The 25866-nt window shown below is 47.5% G+C and overlaps 1 protein-coding gene across 2 annotated transcripts in view; it reads right to left on the bottom strand.

The window, feature by feature from the left end:
* LOC135824664 (protein dopey-1 homolog) overlaps positions 1–25866 on the bottom strand; it is a 37025-nt gene that overhangs the window by 2262 nt on the left and 8897 nt on the right. The window contains exons 8-31 of one of the 2 annotated variants that reach the window (XM_065337386.1): positions 24900–25052; positions 23602–23711; positions 19568–19758; positions 17399–19122; positions 16967–17095; positions 16431–16496; positions 16015–16068; positions 15680–15738; positions 15026–15139; positions 14529–14595; positions 13762–13939; positions 13357–13434; positions 12892–13007; positions 12374–12483; positions 11664–11813; positions 11280–11341; positions 8159–8211; positions 7445–7541; positions 5343–5395; positions 4750–4833; positions 4431–4489; positions 3512–3538; positions 2276–2374; positions 75–201 (exon numbers count right to left, since the gene is read on the bottom strand). In XM_065337386.1, coding sequence (XP_065193458.1) covers positions 75–201; positions 2276–2374; positions 3512–3538; positions 4431–4489; positions 4750–4833; positions 5343–5395; positions 7445–7541; positions 8159–8211; positions 11280–11341; positions 11664–11813; positions 12374–12483; positions 12892–13007; positions 13357–13434; positions 13762–13939; positions 14529–14595; positions 15026–15139; positions 15680–15738; positions 16015–16068; positions 16431–16496; positions 16967–17095; positions 17399–19122; positions 19568–19758; positions 23602–23711; positions 24900–25052 — 3960 coding nt within the window. The remainder of the gene's footprint in view (positions 1–74; positions 202–2275; positions 2375–3511; positions 3539–4430; positions 4490–4749; positions 4834–5342; positions 5396–7444; positions 7542–8158; positions 8212–11279; positions 11342–11663; positions 11814–12373; positions 12484–12891; positions 13008–13356; positions 13435–13761; positions 13940–14528; positions 14596–15025; positions 15140–15679; positions 15739–16014; positions 16069–16430; positions 16497–16966; positions 17096–17398; positions 19123–19567; positions 19759–23601; positions 23712–24899; positions 25053–25866) is intronic. The other variant, XM_065337389.1, reaches the window with a different exon arrangement.

The following is a 25866-nucleotide window of genomic DNA, read 5'->3' as shown; positions in this document are numbered from 1 at the left end:
GTAGTAATAAGCTGCTGCTAGATTGCACACACAACACGATAGCAATCACACACGCATGATGTATACACACAAACCTGATCGAGTAGGTCAACCAGCCGGATCATGTAGGGTTCAAAATCAGCTGGTCCAAATGATGACTGGCTGCTGCTGGGTATAATCCTACGCTGACGACGCTGTCCACCAACAAACGCCCACTGATACCTGTGTCAGGATAAACAGAGACAATGAGAACACTGATACCTGTGTCAGGATAAACAGAGACAATAGAGAGGTTAAGATGCACGTTATTTCCGACGTGACGCGCAATTTCACGTCAAATTTGGCGTAAAACTCCAAATTTCGACGTGAGCAGCAGGTCACTCGCGTTGATTTTTCGACGTGTGAGCAAATAACGCGAGCTGAACTTTCGCGTCACGTCAGAAATAACGTGCATCTTAACCTCTCTAATGAGAATCACATGAGAAAGATAAACTTCACAGGGTCTAGTAACCCTTTGCCTTTGCCTTTGCTTTTGCCTTTGCCTTTGCTTTTGCCTTTGCCTTTGCTTTTGCCTTTGCCTTTGCCTTTGCCTTTGCCTTTGCCTTTGCCTTTGCCTTTGCCTTTGCCTTTGCTTTTGCCTTTGCCTTTGCCTTTGCCTTTGCCTTTGCCTTTGCCTTTGCCTTTGCCTTTGCTTTTGCCTTTGCCTTTGCTGACGGCACATACTTTTATCCATCACCGGTGACCGATAAATTCTACGCATTTCAAATATTTTCGAACTATCGTAACTTGGTCAATTCAAATTGTTTGGAGAGAACGAAATATGTAGGGAGAAGAGTAAACTCTCAGCTGTCGTCTCGAACAATTTACGAAGCGATACGATGAACGGTGAGTGAGTTACGACGCGCGTAACGTTCATCACGGTCAATTGGCGTTCAGGGCCGTGAATGCGTGACTGAACGGCCGGGGTTTCCCCTGAACTCGTCGGCTGTTGGCAAGGCTACACTCATTCAAATTCGAACAGGGGTTTCCGCGAGTGCCTACAAAAAATGTTCAGCTACTTCAAGTACATACGAGTAAGGAAAGTGAAATGGCGAATGGAGATCGATCAAGAGCGCGAGTCCCGCGCTGAAACGCCTTCGCTGGCTTGCAGCGCTGGTCCAGCGCATCTCGTGGACTCGACTTTGGGCCCCTCGTGTTCCTCTCGTCAAGGGCTTTCCAGGATGCCCAAGATTATGACAATTGTCCCAGGGAAACTAAAGTTACGTCCAATTCAAGGTAAAGAATTTGAGGACACAATTCTCCACATACATTGAGTTTAGTCCATAAAGGGTAAAAAAAAAACCCACCCTATTACCGGAGAAACCAGGCATGTACGAATACCATTGTATACGCTTCTTGGATCCCGACAAATCCTGAGTTTTCTTGGGTGACTTCGTTAACATTAATTTTGTGCTGCCGGGTCATTGGTATGCAGAAGAGGAGGTGCACAGTCACAAAGAGGGCTGGAGGCTGGAGATAAGTCTGTTGACACTTATGTCTTTGTCAAGGACTGCCCACTGCTGAGCGCTGGTCGGTTCCTACAGCAGATGTCTGAGCAAGTGCGAGTTGTAGTCTTGCCGTGTTTTGAGTCCCTGAGTTAGTCTGATCATCCTATTTGCGTTTTATTTTATTTCCTCATGATTCACTGCATCCTTTGGGGAGTAAATGGAAATGATTACAACTAAGACAGCTGCTCTTGCCCCCCCCCCCCCCCCTCCGCATTCTCATGGTGAGAGGTATCCTCCATGCATGTAATGATTTCATTGATCCAAGAAATACAAACACAAAATCTTCAAATCTTCATCAGTCTGAAGAAATGAAAAGGGAAAGGGGGAAACAGCTAAATCTTGAAGTCAACAATGTCCAGACATACCGTATTTTCCGGAGTATAAGCCGCACTGGAGTAATAGTCGTACCCCCCCTTTTTTGGGGTGAATTTTGAGTGTTCAAAGAGTGGCTTATATACTCAGGAAAATACGGTAGTTACTAGGTTAGACCTAGGCTGCAGTGCATCGGGGCATGATACCACCCAAACATGATTGTTATTTTCTTTAGAACAGCCACTACCAGTGGGGTAGCACAAGAACATTGCCCCGGTAATCCTGGGCACTAATTCACGAATTCACTAGTGTGAGCGGTTGAAGTTCACAGAGCATCCCTGCGGGGGAAAGGGATTACACAGTAGTCAACTAAGCCACTACTGGGACACGAGCTATGCTCGTACGCAATTAATGTCTGCCATTAAGATTGGTCTTACATTTGAAACTGTGGTAAAGCGCTTGACGGAAGAGCCAGGACAAGGTCAAGGAGTTTGCAGGCGGACATGTACAGGCCTAGCCATGGGTCGTTACTTTGACTGAACAAGAGAAGAAGTGAAGGCCGACATCAAAACAACCATTAGACAGCACAGTTGCCATGTTAGGCAAGCAAGTGCAAACCAAGCACCATCCCAAGACACAGAGAATAGTAATAGTGCCTACCACTCGGACAAGATGGCCAACTCAGAATCAAAAGCAGAAAGCATACCAGCAAAACCCATGACGAGTACCATAGTACCACTCCACCCACACCCAGCCGCAAGACTAGTGCTGCATATCTAGATAGACAACAGCATCCCACCAATACCCGGCTGCAAGACTACTACTCATCACAAGATCACATTGCCTTCTCACAAATTGAACAGTGTGTACAAATAAGCAAGGTATACGGCTCTCCCCCCCCCCCCCCCCCCCCCCCCCAAGTGCTCCATGCCAATGGACAGAGCTTGCAAAGATAACTTGTTCAAAATCTGATTATCACACATTAGCAATCATCAGGAAGCCAATCAAGTGACTAGTACAATATACATTCATGTACCAGACATTCCGTTAGTGGGTAAACATGTAGCAAGATATAGAGCACGTGGCCAAGGATGTGGCATCTATTACTATCTGCATTGTTTTTGTCTTATGTTTGTGAATCCTTCCCGGAAGCAAATGCTGGTTTTTATGCATTCATGTAATTACTCAGCGTTATTTGCAATAATAATAATAATAATAATAATAATTGCAGGAAAATGTATCAGTTCAATTTAGCTAGTCAACGCATGCAAGCGCGCGTGTGCACACACACACCTCAGACCTCAGACCTCAGACATGCCCATCGCGGGAGCGATGATAGCGAACAGCTATGTTTTAGACATAGCAACTTGTGCTGGGATTACACCATTCAACAGCTTGCAAGGCTGATGAATTGACCGCCACTATTTTTAGCCTGGTATCCACCACACACACACACACACACACACACACACACACACACACACACCCACACCCACCCACACCCACACCCACACCCACACCCACACACCCACACCCACACACCCACACCCACACCCACACACACAGGCACATATAAACACACATAAACACACAATGTGTGTGTGACCCCCCGCCCTGCCCCAGCAAGTTGAGGAGCACATGCTCGGGAAACCAGGCCAATACGCAGTACGTACGACTTGGTAGAGGGAGTTAGTTGACGCCTGGAGACATGACAACACATAGTTTGCACAATAAACACATGTGCACATGCGTGCACACACACAAATTCACACACACAAACACACACACGAACATACACACAAACATACACACACATACACGCACACATACACATACACACCTCATCACTATAATTATCAATCAAAGTGTTAGCACAGCTGTTAAAATGGATTTCACTATTGGTCATCGATTGAAACAGGAGAGAGAGAGAGAGAGAGAGAGAGAGAGAGAGAGAGAGAGAGAGAGAGAGAGAGAGAGAGAGAGAGAGAGAGAGAGAGGGGGGGGGAGAGAGAGAGAGAGAGAGAGAGAGAGGGGGGGGGGAGAGAGAGAGAGAGAGAGAGAGAGAGAGAGAGAGAGAGAGAGAGAGAGAGAGAGAGAGAGAGGGGAGAGAGGAGGGAGGGAGAGGGAGAGGGAGAGAGAGGACAGAGTATTGGCTGATGCTACGGCATGCGAGTTACACAGCAACAGCAGCATGTATGGAGTGCACAAGTCATGATTATTTTAGCTATTTTATCTCATTATCAGCGAAATTAACTTACATCAAGTGTCTGAAACCACACAACACTGTTTCAAGTAAAAAAAGTGATTTAGAAAGAATTAGAGAATGGACACAGGAAATGTGTGAAAACTGAAAAATATCTCCATTCTAAATTTCTGACAAAACCTGGCGATTTGCACTGCATGCAGCCACACAGCTACACATGCAACAATTCAAGGCCAGTGTATTTAAAACTCCTACCCCTCTCTCTCACACACACACACACACACACACACACACACACACACACACACACACACACACGCACGCACACACGCCCACACACGCACGACCACACACACACGCCCACACGCACACGCCCACATGAAACTAACCTAATCATCTTGGTGGCATCAACAACGAGATCTTGTTCCAACTGCAGGAGAACTTGAATCTACAGAAGACCAGCCGCAGCCAAAACAACAAACCAGAACAAGTCATAGGAAGTGGTTTCAGAGCAGATCGCTCTTTCCCATTCATTCTGCAACAATATCGAACTCTTTCATCAATCAGTTAGTACAACGTTTCGGCAAATTGCCCTCATCAGGTATGTAAAGTCATGTCGCACAGTCAAAACAACAAACCACACCAAGTCATGTACAGTACTTGTGTACACCATCCAAACCACTGTTCTTCACATGTGAGAGTACCTACCAGCTCTGTCATCATCACAGGCCAAAAGGCTGTCAGGCTGGTTGGAGACATTCGAACAAGAAGTACACGCCAGCACAGAAACACCTGAACAGGTTTGTTTCACAACACAGAAGACAATACAGCATCGAAGTACAGATTAGACAAATTTATCCAACCTGCTCTTCACAGCGACATCACCATGCACACACATACTGTAGTTCACTACTTGCGCAGTGCCAGCAATACTAGTAATCAATACACTGCTTCAAAGTAGACATCTTCCCAATTACAAGGCTAGTCTCTTATGTAGGTAAACATGTGCTTCAGCGTACCTTGCCAACTGAATGTATACTGTAGTGTGGTTACTGTCTTATTTGGCCAGCTACCATATACAGTACTCAGTGCAAGGCTTGGATTGGATCCTGACCAAACTGGTACGCAGCCGTGAAAATAAAACAAAAAGTATATTACCGTCTCCGTTCCCGAAGGAACTCACGACAGCCGCTAACACCCGGTAAATCCAGCGGCAGATACAGCGCCTAACGGTGAGGGTGGGGGTGCAGCCGTAACAATCAAATAAAACAGAACATTTCAATTTTCAACTGCCTTATTACCTGCTGATGTACGATTGGAGCCATTTGCAAGCGAAGACATTCAGAGAGCCGCTCTGCATACAAAAGAGAAAGAACCAGTCATTTAAAAAGAGCTTGTACTGAATGGAGGTATCTGTGCAGTCATCCCATGGTGCTCCACAGGAAAAGAAAAAACCCCAATACAAAACACCAGACACCCAGTGTCTGCTCCAGAGCCGGGTCAGCCGGGGGTTGGGGGTACTTGGCAGTGGCGTGTCCAGGATTTGGCTGAGGGGGGGGGGGGGTTGCGGCCGGGATCAAGGCGGGATGGGGTGGGGGTACATGACATCATGCTACTGTGCCAGGTCAGCCATTTTGAAAACCGATGTCAAGAAGCTCCTCCTGTAGCCTCCTTCTTCAACAGTTATTCACCCGAACGGCCCCAGAGACTGTTCCGGAGGATCAGCGCACCACACGGGGACAAGTGTCGAACTTGCTTCAAGTTCCCTTTCTTCGTGGGCCTGCAGGACGATCGACCATGATGTTTCGGGGAAGCATTCTCTGGAACGCTCTCCCCTCTGATTTTAGAGTGATACGTGTCCCTGGTCCCTTCCGAAAAGCTCTTTCTGCCATTGATGTACTTACTTTGTGAATATCCTCGTTAAACTTTTATTATCTGCCATAAATTCCAACCTTCTCATCTATCAATCATTTGTGCATGCATGTCTATAAAATCAACCACGTGTTCCTGACTCAATTGTCTTTCTATTCTTTGACTCCATGAAATTATTGTCTTTCTATTTCTGACTCCATGAAATTGTCTTCATCTAAATTTTTCCTTTTCTTCTTTTGGTCCTTTCTGTCTTATATTATTATTATTATTATCATTTCTTGTTTTCCCTTGCATATCATCCCTTCATCATTCTGCGAGAACCTGTCCTATGGGCAGGTGAGACCTGTCCTATGGGCAGGTGAGAAGGCATCTCTGCCTGTTCATTTGGTGAAGTAATAAACAACAACAACAACAACAACAACAACAACAACAACAACAACAACAACAACAACAACAACAACAACAACAACAACAAGCCGTACATCTCACACACCACGAGCAGTATTTCTGTACACGCAGCAACAATGTACATTTTAGACTTCAAATTTGCCGTTATGTGAGCGAATCAACTGCAATTATTTATGCGAGTCCAACAATTTCTCACCGCTCTCAAAGCATCCTTTACATAGGCAGCGGTACTTGTGACTGTGCGCTGTTCTTCATGTTCTGGCTGCTCGCTGACAACAGGTTCTTCCACGTCTGGCGGAGTGTGACTGTCAGTCCGCTCCGAAAGTTCAACTGGAATAACAGCGACTTCATCACTCCCACTGTTTCCTGTTGGAGCGGCAGCAGGAGTTGCGCCGCGACAGGAACGCTTTACAAAAATTCCAGGCTCTGCTGGCTAGAGCTTGGCCTAGTCCTTGAGACATCGAAGAAAAGCCTTCGAGTCAACCAAAACACGATTCGAACGCGTAACGAGGATGATCGCCTGAGCCCTCGGCATTCGAACCGTGTTTTGGTTGACTCGATCGAAGACTTTTCTTCGATGTTTGTACCGTTGAAGACGCGTCCCTGCACTGGCTGCAGGGATCTAGGGATCACACTGACACTGTCAGTCAGGTCACCGTGTTTCTGTAGCCGTGCATGCTCTGTACTGTACTAGTCTGTAGTGTGTACAATCAACACCAGCTCGACAACCGTACCGTGCAACCGCTTTTGGACAATCGTTTCAGGCCGCGCGCGTCCCGAGCGCGGTCTAGCTAGACCCGGCCGCGCCGGCGCCCTGCCTTTTATTTTTCGAAACCTAGGTCGAAATTTTTGAGGGGGGGGGGGGCGCGCGCCCCCCGCGCCCCCCCCCCCCCCCCCTAAACCCGCCACTGCTTGGACCCGCTTGGAAAAAGAACACTGGGTCACTTCTGACCCGGTTGGGACTCAATCAGGGAGTCCTAAGATTCCCTGATGTACAATACCCGCACTTGAATGTACCCAGGGGACTGACGCGGTTGCAAGAGTTGTACCAGGTACAGGTGTACCCGGTTGGTTTTGAAATCTTAGAGCAGACAAAGCCAGAATTATAGCGCAAAAAACGCACCTTGAATGTCAGGAAGAAGAGTCTCATACTGGTCTTTGGGACTAGAGAAAATGGCAAAGCTGAGGCGCTTCAGGAGATGGGCGCGTTGCTGCATTTCCTACATGCCCAAATACAAAAAAAAACCATGAAAAAACACAGTCCATCATTAAAACAACTCTCAATTTCTCAATTTCTCATGATGAAAAAGGAGAAGGACAAAATGTTACGAGTTGTGACAGTTAGTCGTAACTCGTAACATTTTGTCCTTCTCCTTTTTCACCATAGTTGAATTGGGTCACCATCCGAGTTCAATTTCTCATGGCATTGACATAATACATTCTTGAGTAGTGGCAGATTGTTGCGGCAACGCAACAATCTCAGGCAGTCTCATTGGACTAGGTTTCTCCAGTGCACGTGTTCAATTGCTGTTGCACATTGTCCAGTAGATCCATACTCATTTGGAGTCATTAATTTTTACCTTTCAAGTAGAAGCGAGCTCCACGCAAGAGCAGTGAGCTGGAACAGGGCCATGTTTGACCCTAGTACACTCAGTTTCTTGCATCGTATGACTTTAGTTGCCGTACGCTTCTTTTTTCTCTGACTGTGAATCAAGAGGGGGTGCTCTCACGGCACAGGGTGCTCTGGCGGAGTTTCACGCACATCACATGTACATGTAGTTAGTGTATAGTGGGGTGTATGAGTCGTATGGTGGGGTGTAGTGTACCACACACATACCATGTCAGAGCTGGTGAAGAGGTTTAGTCCACTTTGAGAAATCGAGACACGACCTAAACACAAATGAATAAAGACAGCAGAGCAGCAGTAAGCAACACTATTCACTATTGGCTTGAGATTTCCAGCCAAGACCAGGACCGTGTGCACATCGAGATCAAGTTCACAGCAAAACAACCTCAACGAATCCCAAAAGAATCGTTACCACCTTTGCTCTACTGCTCTACTGGCAGCACTGCATAAAACATGTACAGTAAAACTGCCCAGGTCCATGCAGGTTGGGACCGAGCACTGCCTGTAACTCCCCAGATCCATGCAGGTTGGGACCGAGCACTGCCTGTAACTCCCCAGATCCATGCAGGTTGGGACCGAGCACTGCCTGTAACTCCCCAGATCCATGCAGGTTGGGACCGAGCACTGCCTGTAACTCCCCAGATCCATGCAGGTTGGGACCGAGCACTGCCTGTAACTCCCCAGATCCATGCAGGTTGGGACCGAGCACTGCCTGTAACTCCCCAGATCCATGCAGGTTGGGACCGAGCACTGCCTGTAACTCCCCAGATCCATGCAGGTTGGGACCGAGCACTGCCTGTAACTCCCCAGATCCATGCAGGTTGGGACCGAGCACTGCCTGTAACTCCCCAGATCCATGCAGGTTGGGACCGAGCACTGCCTGTAACTCCCCAGATCCATGCAGGTTGGGACCGAGCACTGCCTGTAACTCCCCAGATCCATGCAGGTTGGGACCGAGCACTGCCTGTAGGTAACTCCCCAGATCCATGCAGGTTGGGACCGAGCACTGCCTGTAACTCCCCAGATCCATGCAGGTTGGGACCGAGCACTGCCTGTAACTCCCCAGATCCATGCAGGTTGGGACCGAGCACTGCCTGTAACTCCCCAGATCCATGCAGGTTGGGACCGAGCACTGCCTGTAACTCCCCAGATCCATGCAGGTTGGGACCGAGCACTGCCTGTAACTCCCCAGATCCATGCAGGTTGGGACCGAGCACTGCCTGTAACTCCCCAGATCCATGCAGGTTGGGACCGAGCACTGCCTGTAACTCCCCAGATCCATGCAGGTTGGGACCGAGCACTGCCTGTAACTCCCCAGATCCATGCAGGTTGGGACCGAGCACTGCCTGTAACTCCCCAGATCCATGCAGGTTGGGACCGAGCACTGCCTGTAACTCCCCAGATCCATGCAGGTTGGGACCGAGCACTGCCTGTAACTCCCCAGATCCATGCAGGTTGGGACCGAGCACTGCCTGTAGGTAACTCCCCAGATCCATGCAGGTTGGGACCGAGCACTGCCTGTAACTCCCCAGATCCATGCAGGTTGGGACCGAGCACTGCCTGTAACTCCCCAGATCCATGCAGGTTGGGACCGAGCACTGCCTGTAACTCCCCAGATCCATGCAGGTTGGGACCGAGCACTGCCTGTAACTCCCCAGATCCATGCAGGTTGGGACCGAGCACTGCCTGTAACTCCCCAGATCCATGCAGGTTGGGACCGAGCACTGCCTGTAACTCCCCAGATCCATGCAGGTTGGGACCGAGCACTGCCTGTAACTCCCCAGATCCATGCAGGTTGGGACCGAGCACTGCCTGTAACTCCCCAGATCCATGCAGGTTGGGACCGAGCACTGCCTGTAACTCCCCAGATCCATGCAGGTTGGGACCGAGCACTGCCTGTAACTCCCCAGATCCATGCAGGTTGGGACCGAGCACTGCCTGTAACTCCCCAGATCCATGCAGGTTGGGACCGAGCACTGCCTGTAACTCCCCAGATCCATGCAGGTTGGGACCGAGCACTGCCTGTAACTCCCCAGATCCATGCAGGTTGGGACCGAGCACTGCCTGTAACTCCCCAGATCCATGCAGGTTGGGACCGAGCACTGCCTGTAACTCCCCAGATCCATGCAGGTTGGGACCGAGCACTGCCTGTAACTCCCCAGATCCATGCAGGTTGGGACCGAGCACTGCCTGTAACTCCCCAGATCCATGCAGGTTGGGACCGAGCACTGCCTGTAACTCCCCAGATCCATGCAGGTTGGGACCGAGCACTGCCTGTAACTCCCCAGGTCCATGCAGGTTGGGACCGAGCACTGCCCGTAACTAGGAATTGCCTGTAACTCACAACTCACATACTTACTGCATGCAAGTAAGATTTTTATGCCAATCAATACGACTGTTTTGGGGCCCGTTTTGCGTTGAAAAGCCATTTTCTGTGACTCTACATGGGTCAGAAAGGTGGCCGGTAGACGGAAGTGCCCGGATTAGGGACGTCCGGATCTGGGGAGTCTTACTGCACGCGTGTGAACAGTGACTACATGACCAGTACCCTAAAGTACCGTTGATCCGCCCCCTCTCTAATTCCCGCCCCCTGTCGAATTTCTGCCTGTGAAGCGACGTCGACGTATACAGCGAAATACGATGTTGAACCGACGCATGTACTGCTGTACACAATACGTGGGAGTGCAGGATGAAAATGTTCACAATCCAGCATGCCAGGTCTGACCTTCTGCTTTGTTGTACATCGTACTGCACTTGAACGACTTGATATAATTCCCGCCCCCTGCCGAAAACGAGCTGGGAAGCAACACGGCGTGGGGGCGGATCAACGGTACTTTACGGTCGACACAGTGTGTGTGTGTGTGGGGGGGGGGATCAACGGTACTTTACGATAGTTGACTAACCAGTACTGTGTACTCGTGTGTGTGTGTGTGCCAGTGCACTGTAATAAAGGTGGTATTATGTATGTTGAAACACCACCAAAACACAGAGGGTCATAATTATTGTGTTTTCTTCCGGTAGCACTCAATCTCGCAAAGCAAGGGTGTACACAGCACTTACACGATTGCAGTACATGTATGCTAGCAATACTGGGTAATTGTGGGTATGTCAGGTTTGAGAGTAGAGCTGCAGTCATCTAATGATTGCTAAGTGTATGAAGCTTAGGGTTGTGGCAAATTGTAACCTTTCCTGCCTTCAAGTTACTGCTTGTGCTGATGTATGTGTAGAGGTAGATAACTGCTAAAATGGACTGGGGTCCTGCTGAAGAAGTAGGAGATGTAGCAGATGCCCATACGACAAGTAAGCACAAAACAAACATACATACACATACCCAGCAACTCCTGACGGGCATGTTTGTCATGGCCAAGCAGGTTGTCTATGACACTGCACCAGCTACACAGCAACAACAGTACCAGAACACAAGCACACAACAATATCAAGGTGCTACTGTCCAAAGGGACACCTCCCACTGTGCCCATGAATAAGCAAAGAAGTGTGGGAGCATAGCGTGACCACATGCACTGCAAGGGTCCAGCTCTGATCGATGTTCACAAAGGAGAGTGTGTCAATTCAGAAAATGCCAGTATGCCAGTGGAGATTGCAACTTTTACTAGCCTGGGTCCGTAATATACACTCTGAAAAAGATTTTTAAACATAGCTCACAGACAAACAGAACTGACTTGACCATAGAGCAGCAGCAGTACATACAGCATACCTTGCCAGTTGTGAAGAGTCAAAGCAGAAGAAATCTGAATCAAAGAAGAGCTCGGTGATTTCTCGCCGCCAAGCTCTGCGTGTGTAGTGAAACTCACTGACAGTCGACAAGAGGTGAATAGCTGCTGTAGAGCTGACTAAGTTCTGTGAGCTGAGCAGGCAATGTAACAGCAGCACCATCACCACCAACAACACCACCACCAACACCCACCACCAGTACCATCACCAACACCAGCAGCAGCACCACCACCATCACCACCACCAGCAGCAGCAACATTACCGGTATTGCCAATGACAACAGCAGGAAAGACGATGAGACCAATAACGGGAGGCACACAGAACATACAAATGTACTCAATGACTGCACTGCAACACATGTATTGAAAATAATCCCGTAAATCATCATTCCTTTACCTGTTACTCATTCATCGTTTGCCTCCATTCAGAAGATTAGAAGAAAAGTAACAGCATTGTGGAGGATCTGGCAATATCAATACATGTAGCTCCAAGGTCCTTGCTAATGTTGCTATGGTGATGTAGTAGTACAAGTGGAGTGCGTTGGCCAAGAGTGCGGTGTGAAGTGGTGGAGTGGTGGAGTTCACTACATCGTTTACAATGGCCAGGTCCGTCACAGAATCTTCGCAAATCCATCCAATATCGACTGTATACTGCTTACATAAGACAGCCACACTCTAATAACCAAGTGCTCACCTGCGAGTCTTCAGGAACGGCAGGATATAGACCATCATGTTGCTGAGGACAGCCACTGCACGGTCCTTCTCCTCACTGCCGTACACAATGTCAACAATAGTTGCCAGAACCTGCCATGGGATACACACAGAGGGTCACAAACACTCACTTCTATCTAACTCAACATTCCTCCAGTGCAGTTGCGCTTTATCAAAGCAATGCAACATGTTCCCTGACAGGGCGCAGTGCCGCACAGACACAGCCGTCAACCAACAACACACATTTTAGTGTTCAGAACAAAGTCATGTCATGTACATGTCACTCACAGTACTGCACACACATGCGCACGCACACATGCGCGCACGCACACACACACACACATGCGCACGCGCGCACGCACACATACACACACACACACACACACACACATGAACGCACACACTCGTGAACGAACACACTCACGAACGCATACGAATGATGAAGATGATGCTGCCGCACTGCCTGGCAACTACACTGACAGATGATAAAGTAGAGCTTACCCGCGATAGGCACTGCAGAGCCTGAGGACTGTACACAGCAAGTAGCTTGACAGACGCCTTTGGAGCTTTAGCTGACATTGCCTGACCATCTGCAACAGTAGCCTTATTGGAGAGATCTACCGATAATCAAGACAAAAGAATACACATGTCAGCATCAGTGCAAATATGTACACGCTGCACACACATGCACATATAGCATTGTCTGTTCACACCATTGGCAAGTAGTGTGATGAATACAAGAGTGTCACATCCATGCCAGCAGAATGACTCCAGCCAGAGACTGTAACAGTACAGGAAGAAGATGGGACTCCTTGAGACACAGTGCACTGCCCACTTTGCCAGTGACATAGACACCACTTGGAAGTAGTGTAATATGAGGGAGCATATGGGCATGTAAATATTGAATTAATTAATGTGTCAAGCCTGTCTTTGCCTTTATACATCCAAAACAAGACCAGTACAGACCTTGAGTTTTTTCTGCGTCAGGCAAAGATGACCGGCTTTCACCGACTTCATGGCTATTGGTGTCAGCTGCAACAGAATCTGGCCAAGACAGTTCACGAGTATGCACACAAACATGCATGTGTACACACGAACACGTGCACATACATACACACACAGACAGGCAGACGGACAGAAACACACACACACACACATTATCCCATGAGACTATGCTTGGGCCATGCATATTTCAGTGGTCAAATTCAAGCAATTTCGGAAGTAGACTACGTGGACTGTAGCACAGAACAATAGGCGTGAAACATGGTACTTGTGACAGTCATCTTTGCGTTGCCTTCAATAACAGATTTCCGTGTTCACATCGCCATGGAAATTCAGTGTAATACTGTAGTAGTGGCTGGAGAGACATACCATCAGAGTTTACAGGATGCACACCGACAGTCTGTGTAACATCAGTAGACTGCTGATTGGTTGTAGCTGTCTCCTGGTGAGAAGCTGTAATGGCCATGCTACGGCGCAACCAAGCAGTATTCTCCAAAGAAGAACCGACAACCGTAACGCAGCCATCCAGACAACGCTGACTGATATCCTGCAGCAGGACGAACGGAGTGGAGGGAAACAAAATAAATTCCAGTCAGGTTCGTACCCTTCCAGAATGGATGCGCTGACATGACATATACCGTATTTTCCGAAGTATAAGCCACACTTTTTTATCACTCACAATTCACCCTAAAAAAAGTCAGTGCCGCTTATACTACGATGGTCCAATGAAACGTGAAATACGTAGACGTATGGATTTATGGATTTCGCGACAAAAAAATCTGTGCGTGGCTTTTACTCCAGTGCAGCTTATACTCCGGAATATACCGTACTGCAGTAAATCATATACAGCCATATCCTCTGGCCCTACCCTACCACCCGCCACGCACATCTCGCCACTAGTCTACGAACACAGAGTTGGCACGCTTGCTGGTATTCTACACTGTAAGACTGACATTGCTGGTGAGAGGACCGCCTGCCAAGATACAGAGACAATGTGTGGAATGATTATCTTTGCGTGTGCGTGCGTGTGTGTATGTATGTATATGTGCGTGTATGTGTACACAGCGTGTAGCAACAAGCAGGACAAGGCTATTTCATACACAGCCAGTGAGTGGATTGACTATGCACACACTCACTTGAATTTCTCTCTTCAGTTTACGATCATCCACTTGTGGTGTGCGCTCCAGGTAAACCAGCAGTAAGCTAAAACAAGGAGACATAACACGGGGTGCAAAATTCGCAAACTCAGCCATTAACACAGCCATTACTTTCCTAAATCCAATCACACTTGTACATGGTATCTCTGCTGCAACAGAGACTTCAGGTTCACCAAATTTACGGGCATGGCCAATCGTCAGGGTGAAACAGCAAAACTGCAAGTATAGGGACAAAATTGGGTACTTTCATATGAAAAGTTCTGTTCCCACATGCATGCACCCCCCCCCCCCCCCACACACACACGCACAGCTTCCCTACAAATACTCAAATCTTGAAACCACTCTGCTGTCATACTACCTTAGATTTTTTTCCGCTGCTGCAAAATGCTGGTGGGCAAAGGTATTCGATAAGTTAGCACAATGCAAAAAAAAAGAGAGCACATACTTCAAGTACAAATTCACACCAGGCAACCTACATGGTTGAGAGGAAGAGGCGTGGTGGAGAGATACTGGACATGTTGACAGTGACACACTGCTTGAGTAGTAAGTAAAATACAGGCCAACACCGCTGCAGCTCCAATGCAGGTGTTCTGTAGTAACGAAGCACAGGAGTACACCAACACACGTACGCACACACACACACACACACGCACACGCAAGCGCACACACACACACACACACACACACACACACACACATTTGACCTGACCGTTGACGCCCACCACCGGAGGCGATGATAGCGATGCTACAGCAGAAGCCATAGCAACGTGTGCTGGGATTGCACCACTCAATAGCTTGCAAGGCTGAAGAATTGACCGCCACTATTCAGCCTGGTCTACCCCACACAGCTATTTGAAGTGGCTTTTCTGGCCAGTGAATCCCCCCCCCCCCCCCCCACACACACACACATTCTAATTATTTGGTCACACAATATACCATAGTGCATTGCAACTAGAACAAATAACGCACATTCAATTCAGAGATAACAAACTCTCTTCGAATCTCCACACAGCATGAACACTTTCGATCAAAAATTCAAACTTTCGGTCACTGCGCACCCACAGGTAACGGCCGGCCGTGCACGCTACAGCAGAGAAGCTATTCGTACCGATCTCAACCGTGCAACTCACCGCTTGACAGCATGAATAAGAAGATGAAATAAGCACTCCTCCAGTGGAGCAGTCAGTGGCTAAAGACAACGACAAGAACAAAATGGCACGAATCATCATCATCATCATCATCATTCGGGGAGAAGGAGAGCTGCAGCACCGTCACCCACCACCGTCGTGTAGACCAATATCAAATGAGATGAGCAAGAGCACCATTGACAATGTCCTGACAGCCAGGCTAATACAAGACAACATGACATCGTACACCTGGTAGTGCACAACATAGAATGCAAAGCAGAGGATGACTACAGGAAAACAATATACAACAATCCATGCCATTACAATGTAGTCTATACCTTGCTAGATAGGATCCGTTTGCCAATGGTAAGCAAGACTTCACAGCCAAAGCACTGTAACACACAAGCACACAAAAACTCAAATACGGCAACGACAGTTGCGGGCACATGAAATATACTCCTATTCTCTCTATACATGAGAGAACATGTACTAGTTCGTAAGCGCATGCCTCCATTACTAACATCGTTTACTCTACTATAAGCCAGGTCCCAGGACACATTGAAATGCTCACTACCACAGACTCACTCATAAGTACAGTGCCTGTAATGGAGAATAATATGGGATGATAAATACTCATTGTCATGTTACAACAATCACTGATTTTAGAGAGAGAGAGAGAGAGAGAGAGAGAGAGAGAGAACACGTCAGCCATAAGTGCAGCAGATGCAATATGTATACCTTGCAGTCGCCTTACCTGCAATTCTGTCATCATAGACAAAATGAGTTCTTGTTTGCGACTGCATGTGTCCACCATTAAAGGCTATGCAACCAGCAGATGCACACATGCACAAGTGCGCGCGCGCACGCACACACACACATACACGCACACGCACACACACACACGCACACACAGAGTACAACTAACTAGCAATGGCACTACAAGTACATCAACAGTTTACTTGTTGAAAACACACTAGTAAGTGCACTACACAGAGCATGGAGTATACACATGTGCTGTAGTTCTAGACTGGCAGAGCAGCTGGTATCTCTACTAGTCGACTTTGCTATCCAGTAAACCAAAATAACTTGATCAGATAATGACAAATGTTTCGTAAGCAGCCACACCGAGTTTCACTGAAATGTCAACAGTGCTTAGGAAAGTATCCCTACAGGATCGGCCACAAGCAAGATAGAAAGAAGAAGCCGGTAATATGATGCAAAGCACTGTCCACGGCGCATCTACTCATTGACCGCAGCCACTACACAGACGGCTACGCCACAGCGACTTACCAAACCAAGCTGAAGTATTGGCTGTCCCTTCTGCTCAAGGAGCCAGACCTCTGCAAAAGCTAGCAGCACCTCAACTGGATAGTACAGGCCCAGTGGATAGATGACCGATACAGTCTGGTGTGAAACATGCTGTAACACACACAGGATGACCAGTAGACACAGACCATGATGTTCAAAGACATAGGGATTAGAACACGAAAAGGAACTGTTCAAAAATGTTTAACCACGCAGAGCTTAACAGCCTCCCAAGCAAGACTAGGAATGAATTATTAGAAGATCCTATCTAGGAATGCTGAGCACAAGCCAATCCCTGTGCTGTATAGAGTGGTTCAAGTGAAAGGGAGGGCACAGCGTACGATCAAGTCCGCCAATATTCAAGGGCAAAGTACCCCAAGGTGGGTGTCCATGCAGAGAGTAGTGCATTGTACATACCTCGCTCGAACCCCAGATAGCCGGTAGAGTCACGCCTTGCCTAGACATGTAATCAGGACCACCAGCAGTAGTGCCCGCACCCATGCCAGTGCCAGTGCCAGTGCTAGTACCAGTGCCACCACCACCAGCAGAAGACTGGCTTGCCCACAGACACCAGACATCGACCAATGCCTGCATGACCTTGTTCACCGAATTCAGGGTAGCTTCCCGGACCGGCTCGCTCTGCGCTGCAGCATTCTTGTCACTCTTGTTGGCAAGCTGCTGACTGGACGAGCCAAACGGTAGAATGTACGCCCAGGACGACACCGGCGGAGGGCTTCCAGGCGACGTTACCACAGCACTGCTAGGCACAGATGTTCTGGAAGTGGATGGTGATAGTGGATTACTGCCGCCTCCACCACCAGCACCAGCACCAGCAGCTGTGCTGTTAGCTGCTGCACTAATGCTACTCATCTCCACTGGCTGCATGCCCAGCAGTGCATAGTGCAGCACGGACGCATAGCTACGCAACAAGCTGGGCAAGTAGAACGGCGGCGCATCGGACAGTAGTGACTGCATTGCAGAGCTGCTGCCGTTGTCCAGTGTTGACGAGGCATGCACCAGGTGCAGCAGCCACTGAGCTACTCTATTCACTGCTGTGGTGATGAGTGGTATACGAGCTGGGCCGAGGTGAGCCACGCTTTTGCTCAGTAGCGATAGCCATCGACAGTGAACCGATGCCAAGTAAGGGCAAGTCAGAACGAATCCTAGCATGCCATGAAATGCAGGCTGCCGAGCAAGACGGCAAAGCAACACCATACTTCCATCGACTCGCGACAGGATATCCACAGCCTCAGTGCAATCAAGCAAGCGCTGTGTCGCGGCACTTTTATCTTTCCTCTCCTCGCTCTCAGCAGATTCTTTGGAGAGTTGCTCTTCGCAAAGACCTTCTAGACGCAAGACAACCTCAGCAAGCTCCAGCAGTAGCAAATGGAAGGCTTTCTGAGACGCAGAAATAGTCACCGATGAACCGGCAACAGCCTCACTATCAGTACTTCTCACAAACGAAGGCATTTTCTTCCTTACAGATGGTACCATGCTCTTCGCTAAACAAGTGAGAAACGAGCGATGGAAGATACACATCTGCAGCAAGGCATGGATATAACTGGCATTACTGCTAGTCCTCTCCTGCTCTAACACACTGGCACACGATCCAAGAAGAGCAACAAGAACCTCTACACTGGTCACCTGGAGCAACTCCAACTGCTCCAACATCTCGGCTGACTGGTGCTGTTCATCAGTAAATGTAGACTCCATTGTCCAGGAGAGAACAGTCAAGAGTACTTCAAAGTAGCTCCTCCGAGACGTCGCACCCTTACCGGGAGCAGTGTCAAAGGCATTTCCAGAGATGGACATCTCGTGCTTGATGAGCAGCTCATCCAAAGCAGCTACACCTTGGCACAGACTTCCATTCGGCAACTGGCAACCAGCAGCCTGCGTGACAAGTAGATGAGGTTTGGCACGGACAACGTTGAGCAGTGACTTGAGTGCGTACACAGACACGGCAGTGTCATGTGGCCGGACATACACCAGCGAGGTGTACATTGACGAGGACGATGACGATGACGTCAATGCACCCGCTGTTGATGGGGCAGACGTTGGTGTTGTTGCTGCTGCTGCTGCTGATGCAGAGGACTGTGAAGACAATGGCGATGAATATGATGCTGCACGGACCTCACCATCCTCTGTACATACAAACACAAGACACAAGGCAGATAATCACAAACCTACAGATTCGGACGTGCATGCACGTGTGTGCATTGTGGTGCTAGATTACTGCCAAAATCCAAGATGCACTGGATGTGACCGTGGACATATTCCCCTGCAAAGCTTCATTCAGGTAAAGGGTCACTGGATGGGCAAGGAGCTCATAACTGCTACAGTGACATTGTACCACATACAATTATGATACTAGTAAGCCAACCAGCAACAGACCAGCTCCAACATGGGACACCAATGAAGCTGAAGGCACACACACACACACACACACACACACACACACACACACACACACACACACACACACACACACACACACACACACACACACATACACACACACACACACACACACACACACACACACACACACACACACACACACAAACACACACACACGCACACACATACCTTGCAGTAGCGCTGGAGACGGAACCATGCGCCGCACCCTGGCTGAGTTTGGTGTCAGCAGTGCCAGCAAGAGAGGTTGTAGCAGGCGGTGGAGATCACGAGCATACAACACCTGTTCCAACCAGGCATGAGCTAATGCACGGCACCAAGAGTGGCGACTAACTAAACCATCCAGCATGAAGTTCAACGGCCTGCAACAACAATTCACAATTCCAAAGAATAATGCAACATACGCTCTATACAATTCCATATCAAACCTTTTATTAGTACAGCTTCCAAATGTGAAACCCCGCTTTTGCGTTGCAGTGTAGGTCCGAGTTCCTACTTCGAGCATAGATCGCTCCTAGTACCCTTTCTATATATGGCCCAAACTGTTAGATACATGTCAACATTACGACAGCTTCTTCATAAGGGGTTTCTTCCAGGCTTCAAAAGGAGCAGGGCATTAAGTACGCACATGCAGTTTCACATTTGCGGGCCTTTTGAGCAGGGAAGAAGAGGACGACGCTGAATTTTCAAATCTTGAATGTAGAGAAAAAAAGGACGACGCTGAGTTTTCAAATCATGAAGGTACAACTCAGCGTCGTCCTTTTTTATAGGCTACCAAAGAGGAGAATGTAAGGAGTCCACGTACTGTAATTTCACAAATTTTCAGTGCACTTTTATTTTATAAGAAGAAAAGAGGACGAAAGAGCTATACTGTAAAAGCAGACATTTTTGGTGGTGTAATATTTTCGGTATTCTCCAAAATCGGCAGTTCGGTGGAGGGAAATTTTCGGTAAAACCCGTTTTCCAGGTAAGTGTACTAGTACTACCGGTACATGTATACAGTACCGGTTGTACCGAAATTTTCGGTGCGTTTTATTTTCGGTAAAGATTGTCGGCACCGAAATTACGGAAATACACACCACCGAAAATGTCTGCTTTTACAGTAAATTATGCTATAATATCCACTAACACAACCAGTTACAGGTCTACTCTCCATATAACGTAATCTCTGGGACCACGCAAAAATTATGTTATATCGAGAGTTATGTTTAATATGTAGAAAACCGTGTGTAAAATACAAGATGTACCTCAAAATGAAGGGTATTACAAGGCGGGTTTAACCGTGCAAACATATACACACTGTACCACCATCAACATCAGATACCATCAATGCCGCAGAATATATGCACAATAAGACTAAACTGGCCAGCTACGGCTACAGCTCGATCGTACCGCGCACGTGAATCTACGTTGTATCGAGAGTGCGCACGTCGGGGACTGCGCCATAGGGTGCGTTATGCTGAGGTTTACGTTAGGCCATGGTAAAAAATATCTTTGATTCTCAAGTACGCGCGCATCGATTTTTGGTGGCGCACCGACGATTTTTTTTATTTCTATGCATGCATATGCGTGCATGAAAACGGTCAATGCGAAAGGCATGAATCCGGGAGTAGAAAAATACCGGTATTTTTCTACTCCCTGGCCTGAATAATAAAATAATTATAAATTAATTATGAACCTGTGACGTACACATGTGTGACCCTATCTTTGGAAATAAAAAAATTGTGGGAATTAAAATAAAAAATCGCTCGCTCGCACCGATTTTCACAGGCTCATGACCTGAGAATCAACTTTATTTTTTACCATGGCCTTATGTAGGACTAAACTGGCCTAAACTGCCTAGCTACAGCTACCGCTTGATCGTACCGTGCACGTGAATTTACGTTGTATCGAGGGTGCGCACGTCGGGGACCGCGCCGTAGCGTGTTATGTCGAGGTTTATGTTATGTAGGATTATGTTGTGTGGAACAAAGTTTGTATGGGAGTGATGCTGTTTCGGCGCGGGATTTGATTTTTTTACTTACTAGCGAGGTTTATGTACAAGTGAGAGTTGTTATATCGAGAGCAGACCTGTACTTGACAATCAGCTCATGCGATAGCATTGCACAACACTGATCAGCGGTACTGACGTTCTACACCTAACTGGCAATCAGCTCTACCACATCTCGAGATATGTTATCGCATGAGCTGATTGTAAAGTAACTGGTGGTGTTGGTGGATATTATAGCGTAACTTGTGGCTCTTTGGTCTTCTTTCCTTCTTATAAATTAATCCTTGGCTCTCCACCTGAGTCTTATTGTACTTTTATTTTCGGTACTTTCTGTACAGCTGTTTCATACCTAAAATTTCAATACACTGAACAAACACTAACACACATAATCCAATAGGGAAGTGCTTCTTTGTACCTAAAATTTCTGTTCACCTAACCTGGCCTTTTGCCCTCATATCGAAAATATTGAGCACCTAAAATTTCTGAAATTAGAAAACATGTACTCCTAAACTACACTGTTGTGAATTCCAGCAGAATCACCTCACCTGAATCACCTCACCTGAATCACCTCACCTGATGAGTGCCTGAGATGGCATGAAACTTTAAGTTGTGACTGATCAAGCCATCTGTTGTTCTGACTAGTGTGTACTCCTAAACTATTTATTTCTACTTCGAAGTACGTTCTAGCCTTTCCGATCTTGCACTCATCACATTGTTGTTATTTAGATAATGAAGAGTACCGTAACATGTAACTCGGATGGTGAGCCAATTAAATAATTGTGAAAAGAAGAAGGACAAAATGTTAGTCATGTCAGTTAGTCATAACTCGCAACATTTTGTCCTTCTTCTTTTCACAGTACCGTAACAGTTTGTAAATAGGTACCTGCCCTAATTAAATACCCCCTTCATCTTTTTTGACTCTGTCTGTTGAAGTCAAGTTCAGTCCGATAAACATACTGCCTGAAATAAGCACCGGTACGGTTCGCACATGCCGCGAGTAGCATGTACATCGGTACATGAAAAATGACTTCTCCACTACACACAAGTCAAGTCCGAAAGTTAGTTCGTGCCCGAAAATCAGTGCCCGCCCGAAAGTTAGTACAGGTGTTATTTAGTACAGGTGTTATTTAGTACAGGTGTTATTTAGTACAGGTGTTATTTAGTACAGGTGTAACGGGCGTGGCCACTAAATTCGACAGTAACTACTGTAAGTCTACAAATTTTCGGCCCACTCAAATTTCGGCCTCCCAGGGCTAAAACCCATTTCGGCCCACTCAAATTTCGGCCTCCCAGGGCTAAAACCCATTTCGACCCACTCAAATTTCGGCCTCCCAGGGCTAAAACCCATTTCGGCCCACTCAAATTTCGGCCTCCCAGGGCTAAAACCCATTTCGGCCGCACCAAATTTTCGGCCTGTGCTGCTGTTGCCGCCTGTATACACTCAAACTGAACGTTGCAAAGCAAAATTTCGGCCGCAGCAAACTTACAGTCCGTACTTATTTACGGACTTTTACGGTAGTCCAGGAGTGTGACAGACGAATTGTTCTATCAATACGGTAGTCCAGGAGTGTGACAGACGAATTGTTCTATCAATAAGGTAGTCCAGGAGTGTGACAGACGAATTGTTCTATCATTTCCTGGGGCTGTTGTTAGAATGGCACAACTTTCAGGGTTATTTGTTTGATCTTCATGCAAAACTGATGTTGTGAACTTGATTCCGCTTTATACGAGGAGAAATAATTGAAAAGAAGCCCCGAAAAACAAGAAATTAGGCTCGAAAGTCACCCCGTCACAGAGCGTGCTTTATGGCTCGCGCCGTTCGACGTTGAACATCGCAACAACTGCTGCATGATGTGCCATAGGAATCGTACAAGATTTTACAGCTCACCCCAGCCGTCCCGTACCGTCAGCGTTACGTCGAATGTGAACCAGACCATACATACCCAATTTACCCATGCCCATCATCCTAAACTAAAATGTAGTGCTCGGTCGTAAACTGCAATGACGCCCCCGAAAAAGTTGAATTTCCTATTTTGGCATCTGTACCACATGTACTTTGAAGTACATGTGGTGATCAACTTTTGGCATGAATATCAGGAGTCAGGAGTTACAACAAATACTAGTAGCTTGTTCCATTTTGCCTACATTGCTAATGACATGCGCAGCAAAAAGCCACAATCAACAAAAGCTGCAAGTCATGTGAAGAAAGACTTACCTAAGAAACAACTTTGCTCGCTCCAGGTGAGGTGAATTGGACGCAAAGTCGTCTTCAAATGACAAGTGCCACAACAGAGCAAACCTCTTGTGCGCACTAAGAGAGACACTCTGCATCATATCATCCATACACGTTCACACACACACGCACGCACGCACGCACACATGCACACACACGCACGCACACATGCACACACACATGCACACACACACACACACATGCACACACACACACACACAATGACACACACACGCACGCACATACGCACACACACACACACACACACACACAGGTACACATGTACATACGTATACACAGAAGCACATATACACATGCACACAAGCACAGATCATGTACATGTATTGCTATTTGGGTTGTGTGGTGTGTACAACCAGGATCAGCAGCAAGAAGTCCCCCCCCCCCCCCCCCCCCCCCCCTACATACGTGCCCAACAAACCTGTCTAAACAGCCACTCAAGGGATAGGTAAAAAGCGGTCACATGGTCGTGCTCTAGTCCAGGTTCAGTGCGTGAAGTTATGAGACAACAATCACTTCGTATACTTGCTCAAGTACAGTAAAGTACCATGAGAGCACCCCGTCTCGCGAGAGCGCCCCGCCTTGATTTTACAGCCAAGGCAAGGAAAATCGTATGGCAGAGTGCCACTAAGTTTGTACGGTGTGAGCCCCTTACTCCTTAGTGTGCTAAGGTCACCTTTAGCAGGTTTTTGTGTGGTGCTCGTGTCCGCTCGAAGGTAAACTGGGTACGGATTGACTGCACAACGTGCAACGCGTGTACAAGGTCCGAGTCGTATGACCTACACACGGCACCACCTCCACAAGACAACCACACAAAACGACGAGATGGTGAGGCGCTCTCGCGGTACATTACTAGTACATATTTGTCGTTTTAATCAGTACATCACACCGCATATACCTATGCTATTTACAGTGTGTAATTGTACTTAAATAGTACAGGTGCGGCCCGTGCGGGTTCCTGCATCAATGGTGATGATCAAGAAAGACCGCTGACCGCACTTCATGCGCTCGTATTGAGCTACCATGCTACCGTCGGTACATTGCCTACGCTGATGTATACGGTGTATGGTGTACAGGCAGGGCGCAGTGTTGTAGCAGATAGGTGGCAATCAGTCGCGTTGAGCAAGTAGTCACCTTATCCGTGCTGTTTTGACTGGGAATACATACGTGACACGGAAAAGTGGTCGTCTTTGGTCAAAAAACGTTACAGATTTACTGCACTAGCAAACACATCCATCATTGGAAGGTAGAGATGCACTAACCATATCAGCGTTAGAAAAGTCAGAACACATGACTCGCTCAAGAGCACCCGGGGCAAGAGAAGATCCATTCAGCTGACAGAGCATTTGGGCCACGAACGACTGTTGCTCAACTGAACAGTGGTCAAGCTCTCTCCAGAGCAGAGCAGCTAAGCCCTGCACACATACACCATGGGAATACAAAAGCAGAGCAGCACAATATCACACGTGTAAACACATGCAGGCAGAAAAATACATGCACATGCACGAGACTCGCAAGCACGGGCACGCCTCACATACTAGCTAGTAGTGGGAGGTTACTTCAAACGGCAGCGAGCAGAAGAGAGAAATAAAAGAAAACAAAGCAATGGGCTGCAGTGCTTCCTCGTTCAAGGCAAGTCCCATACCACCACCAAATTTATACAGACAACGACCACTAGACCTCCTTCAAGGCTCCTTGGATCAAATGAGCACACATACATGAGCCACACATCTAACATGCACATCCGAAGTACATGTATGTTCATATTATAGCAGAGAAACTGCAAATTGCCAGTGAGACTACCTGTAAAACACTGTATGCGTGTACGGGCATCGATTTCGAGGACAATTTCATGAGAATGCTTAGTACACGCAATGGTACAATGTACGTGTAAGGAGTATTCCATGCAGAAGCACAACATGGATACTCAATACTAGCACCTCCTAGCTCAGGGTAAGAAACTAAGAACAACACACAATCCATCAGCTTGTTTCAAGAGCCCAGAGTATTGAACTAGAGTGATGGCTAGGAACGACATCTGACCTCATGAATAGAAAACCGCACGGGGAATGTACTGCCCTACTGTACTGCCCTACTGTACTGCCCTACTGTCTCTAGCAATGTACTGCCCTACTGTCTCTAGCAATGTACTGCCCTACTGTCTCTAGCACTATGAATGTACTGCCCTACTGTCTCTAGCACTATGAATGAACACAATGCTGTGCGGTA

Source organism: Sycon ciliatum, chromosome 1 (genome assembly GCF_964019385.1).
Source record: "Sycon ciliatum chromosome 1, ocSycCili1.1, whole genome shotgun sequence".
Lineage (NCBI taxonomy): Eukaryota > Metazoa > Porifera > Calcarea > Leucosolenida > Sycettidae > Sycon > Sycon ciliatum.
Note: the sequence above shows the minus strand (reverse complement) of the source record. Positions and strands in the feature narration are given on the sequence as shown.